The sequence below is a fragment of the Hypomesus transpacificus genome, chromosome 9 (assembly GCF_021917145.1).
Source record: "Hypomesus transpacificus isolate Combined female chromosome 9, fHypTra1, whole genome shotgun sequence".
NCBI lineage: Eukaryota > Metazoa > Chordata > Actinopteri > Osmeriformes > Osmeridae > Hypomesus > Hypomesus transpacificus.
The window spans coordinates 10,412,053-10,424,573 of NC_061068.1; the positions used below are offsets into that span (position 1 = coordinate 10,412,053).

The following is a 12,521-nucleotide window of genomic DNA, read 5'->3' on the forward strand; positions in this document are numbered from 1 at the left end:
TAGTTTTGTAACTGATTTAAAGTATGATCTTAGGTGGTGATTCCCTCTGCTGGCCAACCACAAGTCTTTCATATTTGTGAAGTCAAATGAACAACAACATGCTACTCTGATAGAAATACATTGAAACCTTTTATTTAGGCTTTGAAAGATTGCACAAGGATGCATAATTTAGAGATGACTGACACATACAGTACATTCTAATCAATGGTGCTTAACGTTGATAACTAACAATATGAAATCAAGTACTTGAAGTTTAAGAACTTCCCTTTTAAAAAACAATTATGAAAGGTGATTCATCAAAACAGGTGGAGAAATGTTCAATGTAAACTGCCAAACAAAATCATGAAATGGAGTCTAAACATGCAAAACAAAAGCTTCTCAAATGCCAGTAGTGCATTATGACATTATATGTATAAAGTGCATGAGATAAAAGGATATGGCATCATCATAGTTTTAGAAAATACCCATTAAACAGCATCGTAGTTTATACAGTCATTTTGATTTTGGCATATACCTGAGTCACCCTTCTTTGCTACTGGTTAAGGTTCCAGTCTTGAATTTGACCACTCTCAAAACATAGTCCACCTAATAAGACTAGCGGTGGCAAGGCGACTCCATCTCTCCTTTCTTCTCTCGTTGTCTCTTCTGCTTTGTTCAGCCGCTGAGGGGGTGTAGGTCCACTCTGACCTTCTCCCCCGTGCTCATCATGCCGATGGTGGGATAGAACCCCCCTGCTGGAACAGCCACCTCTCTCCGTCCCACCACCTTCCCGTTTCGGGTGAAGAACACCTGTGCAGACACCAGGAGGCGACAGTGTTCACAAAGAACCTTATGGGAACCTTTGAAACCATACCTCTGCACCGTAAAAGAAGCTATGATATACCTTATAGCTCTTGCACACCGACATACAGGGTGACACCCCTTATGACCCTCTTAAATTTGACATAATAATGAGACATTTAATCCATGCACAGAGAAAGGACAGCGAAAAATTGCAGCCATAAATGCACAGAACATATTTTCAATAGGGTTCTCATTGTAGAAAGATAAGTAGGTTTTCAAACTTTTTACCAAAAGTGCTAAAAATCTAAGTAATAGTATATCACCAAATGAGAAGATGTACAAAGACAAACATTTCATAAGAAGTTACTCTAGACATGGTTAGCCTTGTCCTTGCCACCACAAAGGGGTTAGGTTGCAGTTGGCATGGCAACAATATAAACAGTATACAAAACTTCTGGTAAGGCTTTTCTCACCGTGACCTTCCGCCCCTCCAGCTCAGGTTCCAGCTCCTCTCCATCCTCCTCTTGATCTTCGTCATTCATGTACAGGTCGTTGTGAACCCGACGCTGCTTGGGCCGCACCTCCGGCTCCCCATCATCACTGTCATCTGAGGGAGCAACAGTCAGGCACACAGACAGGACAGAGGGGCAACAGAAACTTAGGAACTGATCAGTCTCAACCAATAGCATTTGTGATGTTTGTTCCATGATGACGGGCCCCTCACCTCCGCTGTCCAGGATGTAGTCTCGGGGAAACATGATCCCACAGCCCATCACGTCTCCTTCTAAACAGCGAGGACCAAAGGGGTCTCCTACCCCACTCCCCTGGAACATCTTCCCATCATCTGAGAGAGGTTCAGAAACAGGAGAGTCAATTCTCCAAAACGTCCGGCATCCAGCCTTATCTTTAGACAAACCAGAGGATGATTGGGGATGGTGGGGTGGGTTGAGACACCATACATGTTTGAGTTGGGCAATTCCACTAGGAGTCTTACCCTATTGTATATGTGTTTGAGTTGGGCAATGTCTCTGTTACCCTCTCCTTGTATCACTAAATAGGCTAGCCAAGAGCAACACAATCCTTAGGAATGAGACAGAGAATGCATTTTCCTCTGTTAGTGGCTTAGTGTTTTACTTTATATGGCCTTTATTATCTATGGGATACTGTGAGCATACTGCAAACACAAACATGCTTCCCCTCCACACACAGAACTTTTCATTGCCTTCTGTTAAAAAAAGAGGTTACCAACCATTCACACGACTACAGTATGTCATGCAGAGTCATAATTGGCTAAACTGAAATGATACATGCAGACCACACAGGAATAGAACAGACACTCACCTGCATGGTAGGCTATAGAGCCCCTGCTCCAGCCCGGGTGTCTGTTCTTGGGGTAGTCCTACCTCAGAAAAGGTCATCACAGTCAGTGAAAAACCAATAGGGGTTTGTGTGTGTGTTAGCTATGCAACAATAGTTCCAGGAATCTTTCTGGTCTTTTATCAGTCCTGCATAGACTACATAGTCATAAAGCCCAGGGTGAAGCAATCAAACAGAGGGGTTTCTATGAAAGGCCCATGACTGTTCCTGATAACATCTGACGATGAGTCATACTTAATAGGTAGGTACTGTCCCAGGATGCACCCTGTCCATTAGCTGAGAAACCTCAAGTCAAACAGGGCAGATAAAGGGCTTTCTTCTCTAGTAAATCCATGTGAGCAAGACACCCGTTTCCAGTGCCTTTATACACCTTAACATTTATCTCTGGAAGGCAGCTGACACATCAGATTATTAAAGAAGATATGTCTTTTCCCAACCCCATAGTTAGTTGCTTTTCTGAGTCTACTATATTTATACACTTTTAACTAGTTGTTAGGAGGGAAAGTTTAGCTAGCTGTAGCACGTTATCTGTCTACGTTGATGAAACAGCTTTCTCTGAACACTGATGGTTATCTGCCGGAGTAACATCACCTGGGAATGGTGTCACCTGCACTGCGCTAACAGCAGCACTGGCCTGTATGCTGGTACTGTTCTTCGTGGTGTGCTATAACAAAGGCATACTGTGGAACTGTCAGGTGAGTGTCAATGCTAACTCCCAGAGGGAGTGCCTTTGTACCAGACAATGTAAGCCCTTATGACCACATCCCATTACAGGCAGGCTGATGGAGATAGAGACAGGGAGGGGCTCAGGACAGTCAGGTGAGAAGAAGTAGAGGCAAGAGGGATATGGAGACAGATGGACAGAATAGGAGTATGATGAAAGTGAAAAAATGTCAAACCGGAGACAAGGAAACTAAAACATGGAATGAAGGACGGGGAGATTAAAACGAACAAAGGAATGCAGTTCATAATCACTTCATTATCCAATCACAAAGCAGTCAAAGTTGACTGCGATGTGCTGTCATTGGCGGGTTGGAGTGGCAGGTTCACTTAAATGATGAAGGCTTTTGTTGTGAATGTTTCATGGAAATGTCATTGGTTGACTTCAACACGGCAATGAGAGTTCCCTGAAACCACAGGCTACTTTACAAAACAATTCCCAGAAAACAATCAATGAAATAACAGAGTTCTATTCTCTGTCCCTGTGTACCCCCAGGGCTCTTTCCTCCTGCGCACCCCCCCCCCCCCCCCCCACACACACACACACCCCACCACACACCCACATGCACACACACGCGTATAGGGTAGAGAGAAGAGAGAGAGGTGTGAACCAAACAGGATAACCATGGAGTGTGAGGAACGTAACTAATAATTATTGCTCCTTCAGAGTCAAATGTTAAAAAAGCTAAGATATATGAAATATTTGCATGCACACAAGACATAAACAGAAGTTGAGATGTGAAATGCCTTGACTAGAATTTGAATCTAATAAAATCCCAGACAAAGTATCTAAAGTATTTAAAAGTCACAGCTCTGTTATTGACATAGAACAGAATGTGGAGATTCCTTGTTGATTAAATCCAGGCTGCCAAATCTGGTGCAATGTCTCTGTGTTGTGGAAACATTCATATGATATTCATATGACAGTCCTTTCTCTGGTAGATGGATGGTACTTATTTCCACAACAGAGATCTGTTAATCGCTGTCATCTATTATGACGAGATGCAGATGGAATGAGTCTAAATTAATTTATACATCAACCATATCTGGCATAGCCTGAGGAGCCAAACACGTTCTACATACAGTGTAGTGTAGATGGAAACTACTTATTTTACATGACCAGGACTCAGAAAGATTACTTGTCAACATCTTTGCGTGAGTATTTTCACAATAATATTTATTATCTATGTGTGCTGATTGTTAGGGTAACAGTATAGTATAGTGTAGAACAGAGAATAAGAGAAAAATAATTTTCCACACTGACTTAAAGTGCTACCATGCAGACATGATAGGTTAGATGTAAATGGGGCTGCTAGGGTTTTCTATGGAAAACCAAACAAGGGGTTCAAATGAGACAATATTTATTCTGTTGTTCGCTTTTTCCCTTTTGGGGAAATCCATCCATCACTCAGACTGGAAACAGTGAGGGAATGCAGAAGGGTTGGAAGGGAAGACTTAAGACTGGACAATCGACCAACTTGTATTTGTATTTATTCATAGCTTGTGCAATGTCATGCCAGTGTCAAGCAGAGACTGACACTTGGTCACAAAAATGATGGTGCTTTTGTTCACAATGTGCTTCTACTATAGGCCAGTGAGAGAAGGTTCTTACCCGGCGTGCCAGTCCCAGGGCGATGTAACACTTCTCTCCCGCATCTGTGATCTCCAACTCATAGTAGTGGCAGCGTGTGCTGAGGGGCCGGCAAGCCTGGGCCAAGCCCACATCCACGATGCTCTTCCCCTTCCCCACGTACTCCAACAGCTGAGAGGAAGGGACAACAAAAAATAAGAAGCCATCCAACTCTAGCCTAATTAGGCTACTATAAAAATGACAAAATATTTAATGTGAAAATGTTTTTAGTTTGCACACACAAGTAATCATTTCTCCTTGGCATGGCCTGACTACCAGACTGGTGGGATAGGGCCCACGTGTTTTTTTTATAAAGTGATGGACTAACTCCATTGAGAAAAGTACAAAAGGATTGTGTTGACTGAGATGGTCAAAAGGGCATGCTAATTTCACTGTCTGTAATGACCCAGAATAACATCTGGAGAGTCCCTCCATTCACAAAACAAGAAAGTCAAAAGTCCAAAAGTCTTAATTCTGCCATCTCTGCAGCATACCACATAACACACAAACACAGTTTTCAGGTCTTCTCCTGAAACTTCTCACCACAAATAATTTGGTTTCTAAATCATGAGCTCATATCCTGGTAGCTAACTGCATTCAGCTTTATGAACAGATAGTTCCTTCAGAGTAAACTTGATCCATCATGGACACACTCAACTGACACAGAAAAGCTGTCAGTCTGCCAAAAACCATGGTTCCCACCTCAAACAAATAGGAGGAAAAACAAAGATTTTACACTGTGCCATAGTCCTTGCGAGGTGAAAAGGATTAGTGCAAGTGCTGTGTGTTATTTGTGTCAGGCTGCACTGTGTGTGACCCTTCCCTCTGCCCAGCCAGAAAAGGGTAGACATGAAGCATAAATAAAGAGCAAGGGAAAGTTATTATCATTATAATTACTTTACGACAATCTGTCAACACCACCTTTTTTCTTTCCTCTCCTTAAAACAGCAATTACCGGCTTAACCCTCTTTTTCTGTACATGTCGCTCATTTTGCTACCCACCCCTTCCTCTCCCACTCCTTGACCCTTTGACATTTTCACCTGTCATTGGAAAAAAAAAATGATACAGGACAAATAAATTATGTCAACACTGCGTTGTAATCCTTGCTTCTTTGAGGACCAAATGCATGGTCTACATGTCTGATGTCTAACATAGAGGTTAGAAAATGTGAGTGTGTCAGACTAGCCCTCCCAGTAGCAGTCAACAAGATCCGGTGGGTGTGATGACAGATCCTTAAATCTTCCAATGATCCTCAAGATGAGTGGGGAAAGGCATGCATGTGTGCCCGTGTGTGTGAGGGGTGATGGGGGGGGGGGGGGGGGGGGGGGGGGGGGGGGGGGGTGGTGGTGGGGGGTCTATCTCTAACATGACAAAAATGTCTTAAAAATGGTGGAAACACATTTTGTTGACCTGTTGCCCTAACAGTAAGAGCCCCTTAAGTAAGAAGAAACTAAGCTTCAACTCAGGAGAACAATATTCCACCTCCAGTTTGTGTCAAACCCCCATAAACACAGACACATATAGAGAGAGAGTGAGAGAGAACAAGAGAAAGACAAAGTGTGTGCGTGCGTGCGCATGTCTGGCTGTCCTCAGCGAGACAGCTATTAGATTACATTTCTTGAGGGAAAACAACATTCCTGTTAAAACAATAGCTAGGGACTACAGCTGTTTACATCCAAGTTCACCCCTGTGGCAACAGACATCATGTCAGGTTATCATTTATAGATTTGAAGGTGCTAATGAGTGTGTGCACAGGAAGGTCTGTGAAATATGTGAACGATATGAAACTTCTGCAAACCTGTATGAAGACATAATATCATGGTTAATTATAATTTGATCGTTAATGGGAAAGATCCTTCAACATTTCTGTCAGTCAAAGTTAATGGATGAGAAATGATTAGTTATTCATTTTGATGATATCCCTGCCAATGCCACCCTTTGTTCCACACTCTTTTACTTTCAGTTGTCTGCAAGTGTGCAGATAACACCTGCCCTGTCCAGGTTTCTAATGAGTGGCCATAAATCTGGCTGTCGGTTATCGTGTCGGCGTGATAGATCCCTTCTGTCCCTGATGAACGCCCAATCATTACCACCTTTGATAAGCTCCTGAGGGTGTGGGCAAAGCTCCATCAGAGGATATAGCATGGCAGGACAAATAATGGTGGGCCAGTGTCTCACTGGTGAAACCCTGAGGCAGTGTTTCCCAAAAGGGCAGTCAGAGAGACAAATGGGAAGAAAAAGCCAGGGCCTCTAGATGGTGGAAGAGGACCTTTGGATGGAAGATAAGATGGTGTCTGTTACAGGAGAATGCAGGTCAATGTGTGTAGATGTATCTCCTAGGCATTACTTAAAGCCCATGATATCTTACACAGATCATACACATATCACCCAATCATCTACCTGTGCTGCACACCACAGCAATGTGGGCGAGAAAGTTGCATCATCCCTTAACAGGAAACCACTGTGAAATCACTGTGAAACCACTGTGTCTACATCACCATGGTATTTCATCACCTTATAATACAGTAATTGTTTAAAACAGCTTCAGGCTGCTTAAAGGCCAAACACTGGTTTGGAGATACACGCTAGAGCCAACACGTACACACAGCACAATGACGGCATGTACACAAGCTCCCTGTTACAGCTTTCATTTAACCACAACAGTAGTCTTTGTGTTGGGATGGTCCTGGCAGAGTCAAACTGGACCGGAGAGCTGGCATGGTTTGGAGACTGGATGATGGACAAGGTTTCTGGGCGTTTTCTTGACCCAGGAGTGGGACCGGGGCGTATTCGTGGAAGTCAAAGCTAATTAAAAGTGAAGGAGGTATGCAGGTTAGCTGTGCCTGCCCCGGGGCTATTCAGCTGCACTCCCCTGACGCCAAACACAATCCTTGCCCGCTTACAGACAGGTTTTGTGTGTCTTTAGTCTGAGTCAGAGGGCTCTGAGTCCTTGCGCTGATACCGCCAGGCAGACCACCCTTACCCCCCCATCCCCCCCCATCTTTGTCATCATAAATCTGCGTCAGAACAACAAAGAGAGGGGAAAAAAAGAGAAAGAACGAAACTACATGAAAGAGAGATAAGTAACTACAGACAAAGTAAAGGTCTGGTGTGGATGAGAAACTAAAAAAGTCTCCAGAATCTCCTTCTACTAACCTATATCCAGCTCACCAACCCCTTTGGTTCTACAGTAACCTGTGACACATATCAACCACAACATAACTTAACCTTTGGCAGTCAATTTTACAGTATTAGTCAGGCTTTACCTCCCTGTCTCTTACATGACGACAGTACAGTTGAATTACTGCACAACCAAGGTTAAATAGAACTCTGCCAGTGTACGTGACTCCAGACATATCTGTATCGTCTTGAAGAAAATAGCAAAGAGAAAATAATTGAGGTGTCTGTTTCTTCACGATGAAGAAAGTGGTTGTATATATGTGTAGTAAGGCCATGTGTAATAATGCTTTGTGTACTAATTTACCACTACACTCAATCTGAGAAAGCCCCCCCCTCGGTCTGCAAGCTTTGCTCCATTGCCCTTAGTTTAACAGTAAGTTAAGGGGTTAAGTGAATTTTAGCCCCTATCTGAGAACCATCTGGTGTGTCTTGTTTCATAGCACTAGTGCAGTGCCTGTGATGCAGCTAGTGATTAAGATATCAGTTAGTTATATTTATTTCTCGCGAAATCCATAGTGGCTGTTGTGAATGTTTATAGATCATTTTGACATCCAATTGAATTATTCAGATAAACAAATGTTCAACTACTTTAAATAACTAGATTTAACAAAGCCTCAAGGATGTAAATTCATATTAAGATGTTTTTGTCAAAATATTCAAGTTAGTTGTCATCCGATGAGTTATGCATCCATCTTGGCCTAATGTTGCAAAGACACTAGGCAAATGTGAATGCTAACCTGCATATTGAAAAGTGGATGTGACAAGTTATCAAATATTGTTGAACAAAACATTTCGAATTCAAGCCAAGCTGTCTCTGAAATATGTGAAGTAAAGACATCAGTCTTTCACCTATAGACTGTATGGTCATCTACAGGTGTGCTTGTTCCAGGTGTTGTGCTATCTACATTTTCCACAATTAGTTGTGCCTAAAGCAATACACCACCAAGTCTCTAGGCAGCAGTTACCAACACAGACATAAACACTGGAACACAGAGAAACACGTACATTCATCCAAAAATGAACGCATAAAGCACCCCCCCACACACACACACACATCCATGACAGCTTCCTATGCATGGTCAATAACGAGATAAAATATCGTCTTTCTGCTCGGAAATCTGCTCAGAAGTGAAAGGGCCTCACAGAAAGAAAATGGTTACAACAAATGTTAAGTCTTAAACTGCCTTACAGTTCCCGTGACTGTGACATCATGCAGACGGCCCCACTCATCCTCATGGCTGTCCACCATCATCAGTCCATCCTCCTCCTCTGTCCCCCACTCAGCCTGCAGGTCCAGCTGTACCTCCTCTCCCAGTGAGTGCATTCCCACAGCAGGGTAGAGACCCTCCGGAGAACCAGGGATTACCACTGTGCCAACCTGGATACAAACACGTAGAAAAACGGTGTATTATTCAAATGGACCAACATATGTTTATGGCCTGCACTGTTCATACAACTCTATTTAGGTTAGGAGGGGTAAATGTGGATTTATACTTCTTTGCCGTTTTTGGTGAAGAATACAGTTGTCTGGTCATTCTCAAAAGAATCCAGATAAATCCCACAGCCGATACGATCACCACGATTACATTTGGGCCCAAACTGCTGTCCAACAGTGTTGCCATTGTACATCCTGTGATATGGTGGAGAGGTAAAGTTGAGCTCCCAGTCACACACTATTGGGAAGCTCATTGGGTCCAATAACATAACTGGTCATACACATCCCTGTCAAAATAAACTTACTCTAGTAATAAAAGCAAACTAGAACAAGAACATAGCAAGAACATAGCAAGTAACAGTAACATACACTCATCTAGTACATTTTGATAGTGTTTTTTGTGCACAGGGACATGACACCTACTTGCCATCATCAGCATGGTAGGCCACAGAGTGTGGGAGCCATCCTGGCTGATGGTCCAGCTTGTAGCCCTGAGGCACCATACCAACAGCTATCATCCCCCTCACTCCTGTGTCAATGATGGTCACCTGAAACATCACAAACCACCCGACTTTAAAAACGTTGTTAGGGGGAAGAGTTACCCTTCCTATATCCTGATCAGGGTAACAGACACCTATGATTGACGTACATGTGCCTGCACCAATTGCAAATCATTATGACATCATCCCTGAGGAGCTTTAATCCTGGGTGGAGAGATTAGAACCTGACAGATGCTGAATCTGAATAAGGATCAGCTATATTCGCCAAGTAAGTTTACACAAACAAGGACTTTCATGTGGCAAGAAGGTACATGTGATAAACATACAAGAAACGTATATGTAAAAAGTAGAACTTTTACCACAGTCTAAATCATTATAAAACAATACTTCACACAATGTAAAATATAAAATAAGAACAAGGAGAGGTAGAAGGAGAAATCATTAAGTCCTACCAATGAACATAGTCCCTCGACTGTGTGAGAAAACACATTCCAGTACCTATGTTGTTTTATATTATCATGAGCCCCAAAAATAAAATTTGGGACTTAGGTTGTGTAATGTGAACAAATGTGATGTATTACTTATTTTAAAAGTGTAATTCCTGAGAAGTACAGTACGTTTATTTCCTTTTAGTTAGGGAGGGGCAGATTTAGTTAGGGGGTCAGATGGCTGAGCGGTTAGGGAATTGGGCTACCAATCAGAAGTTTGCCGGTTCCATTCCCGGCCGTGCAAAATGACGTTGTGTCCCTGGGCAAGGCATTTCACCCTAAGTCGCTCTGGATAAGAGCGTCTGCTAAATGACTAAATGTAAAGAACGCGGACGCATGTAAACAGAGATTCATAATGTCTGAGCAGCCCTATTAATCCTCCAACACCATAGGCAGGCACAGGAATCCTTCTCTATACCTCTTGACCCATTCACTGCCTTGGCACACCCTCAAGCAGTCAACATAACACAACAGACCTCTCCCTATCCCACCATGTACAGCCAAACCCTCCTTTCCTGAGCTTTCCTAAAACCCAGAACCTCTTTTATGAGCCTGCTGTCTTTATGATTTAGTCTGGAGGGAATTATATTAAAACAGCTACTGATGAATAACTGGGGAGTTATGTTACACACCACATACTTTGCAACTGGAAAAATATCATGTTTGATCCATTTGTCAGATCATTTGTTAAAATGTAATTGGGGTCCAAAAACAACATGGTCTGGGCTGGTCTGCAAACTATTTTTACTTTCATGTGTCAACTAAATTTAGCAGCTGTGTAGCATTTTGAGCGCAGACTGTTGTTAATCAAGAGGGTGTGGCTCATGATGGAATCTTATGATGCTCTTGAAAAACGCTCTTTAACTGTCAGGAATTATACAATGGCAAGGGATCAACAGTGAGGACACAAGAGAGGGCCTTTGTAAGTCACTGTAACTTAAGTTTTATGTTTGGGAACATGCAAAAGTACTGATTTTACTATTGCAATGTGTTAAACACAAAATAAATCATTTAAATTCAAATAAACCACAAAAACTGAATTTCCAAAACTGGAATTGGGGACCTCCACAGTCATGCATAATTCAATCCTAACCCTACCTCGAAATAGCTGTGTCCTTTCGATAGTGGTCGAGGAGCAACATAACAATCAACTTCATCAGAGTTGCCTTGGTAACTGTAAGTGAAAGGTTTTTCAGTTAGAGTAAATTAAACTGAATTCCAAGTTTTTTCCAAGTTTTTTCTGTGTAAAATATGCATGGCATTGTTACTAAATCATGATAAGCGGAAGATAGACGGTAGAATGTATTCTTGTTCCATCCTCCAGTTCTCGTACTAGGCCTTCAACATCAGTAGCTAAGTCTAGTGTTAACTTTGCCACAGAGAGTAACAACTACTTTCCTCAGCCTCGATAACCAGTGACCACGTGAGTTTTTCCGCACCTGAGTATGTCTCCCTCCCTCAGCATCCTTTTGAACCGCTCACGGTACCGGACCGCCCGCACCTCGCGAATCTCTCGGATCCTCCTTCTCCAGTTCAGGAAGCGATAGTGCAGGTTGATATCTTCCATTGCTTAGCTACCTAGCGAACATACAGGCAAGACACACATGAAGTTCACATTCAGCAACATAAAGCACATGATAAAAGTCAGTTGTCAATTGTGGTTGGTAACCCGTAATTAGCTACCAAACTAATTATCACTGGCACGAGACTTCTCACTGTAGTAAGACTAGCTAAGCCAGCTAACGTTAGTGGCAGTGTACATTCAGTTCGCACACAGCTAGCATTTAGCTAGCTACAGTAGCTAACTCAATTCAAGATAGCTCCGTGAAGAATATTTAATGAGTTACGTTGACAACGACTACTAAACACATATTTTCCAAATATTACCCACCGTAGCCTTAGACAGTTATCTAAACCTCTCAGCAGCCACATTGTTTACAAATATACAGTAATTCAACCTCAGTAAACAAAAAATCCACAAATAAGGAATGGCGCTTGCTAATGACATCATGTTACAACAACGCTTGGACCAATCAGTGCGTACAAGGGCCGACTTTTTTGTATCCGGCTTGTTTGGCCAGATTGTTTGGGGATTTGTCTCACCGACACTGTAATGTAAATATGCAAACATCTAGTTCAATATATCATGTGAAGAAAGGAAAGGGAGAGCAGTGGAAGTTAAAATGAAAAAATAAAGCTCCCATAATGCTGGCACATTGATTGGAATATTTTAAACTGAGAACTGAACGCCTTTTAAAACCATGTATCTGGAGAGTAAGAAAGCCAACACATTTATTGTTGCCCAGGTGGTTATTGTTACAGCTTTGAACAGCAGTTATACTATAGTCTGTTTTAGTCTGTTTAGGAAGGTAGTCTTTCCTCACATTCTTCACCCTAGTCTAGTCCA

At 42.4% G+C, this 12,521-nt stretch overlaps 1 protein-coding gene across 3 annotated transcripts; it reads right to left on the reverse strand.

The window, feature by feature from the left end:
• Positions 1–107: 107 nt before the first annotated feature.
• LOC124470676 (SPRY domain-containing protein 3-like) lies at positions 108–12,119 on the reverse strand. 3 transcript variants are annotated; one of them, XM_047024647.1, is made up of 11 exons: positions 12,006–12,119; positions 11,554–11,688; positions 11,213–11,288; positions 9,550–9,674; positions 9,186–9,321; positions 8,881–9,069; positions 4,493–4,642; positions 2,125–2,182; positions 1,508–1,627; positions 1,257–1,390; positions 108–789 (listed from the first exon to the last, which is right to left on the reverse strand). In XM_047024647.1, exons 2-11 carry the CDS (start codon positions 11,679–11,681, stop codon positions 655–657), a joined length of 1,251 nt encoding a protein of 416 aa, XP_046880603.1. In that variant the 5' UTR covers positions 11,682–11,688; positions 12,006–12,119; the 3' UTR covers positions 108–654. The 3 variants fall into 3 exon arrangements, with proteins under 3 accessions (XP_046880603.1, XP_046880602.1, XP_046880605.1); XM_047024646.1 differs by having other exon boundaries at positions 11,554–11,692; XM_047024649.1 differs by lacking the exons at positions 11,213–11,288; positions 12,006–12,119 and having other exon boundaries at positions 11,554–11,638.
• Between the last annotated feature and the right edge of the window lie 402 nt (positions 12,120–12,521).

Bases quoted from the DNA above. Each gene is read 5' to 3' on its own strand.
- LOC124470676 (XM_047024647.1), bottom strand. From the start codon at position 11,681: ATGGAAGATATCAACCTGCACTATCGCTTCCTGAACTGGAGAAGGAGG. The intron at 11,289-11,553 runs GTGCGGAAAAAC...TTTCACTTACAG, and splicing joins AGGGAGGGAGACATACTCAG to TTACCAAGGCAACTCTGATG. The intron at 9,070-9,185 runs GTATAAATCCAC...GTTTGTATCCAG, and splicing joins TCACCAAAAACGGCAAAGAA to GTTGGCACAGTGGTAATCCC.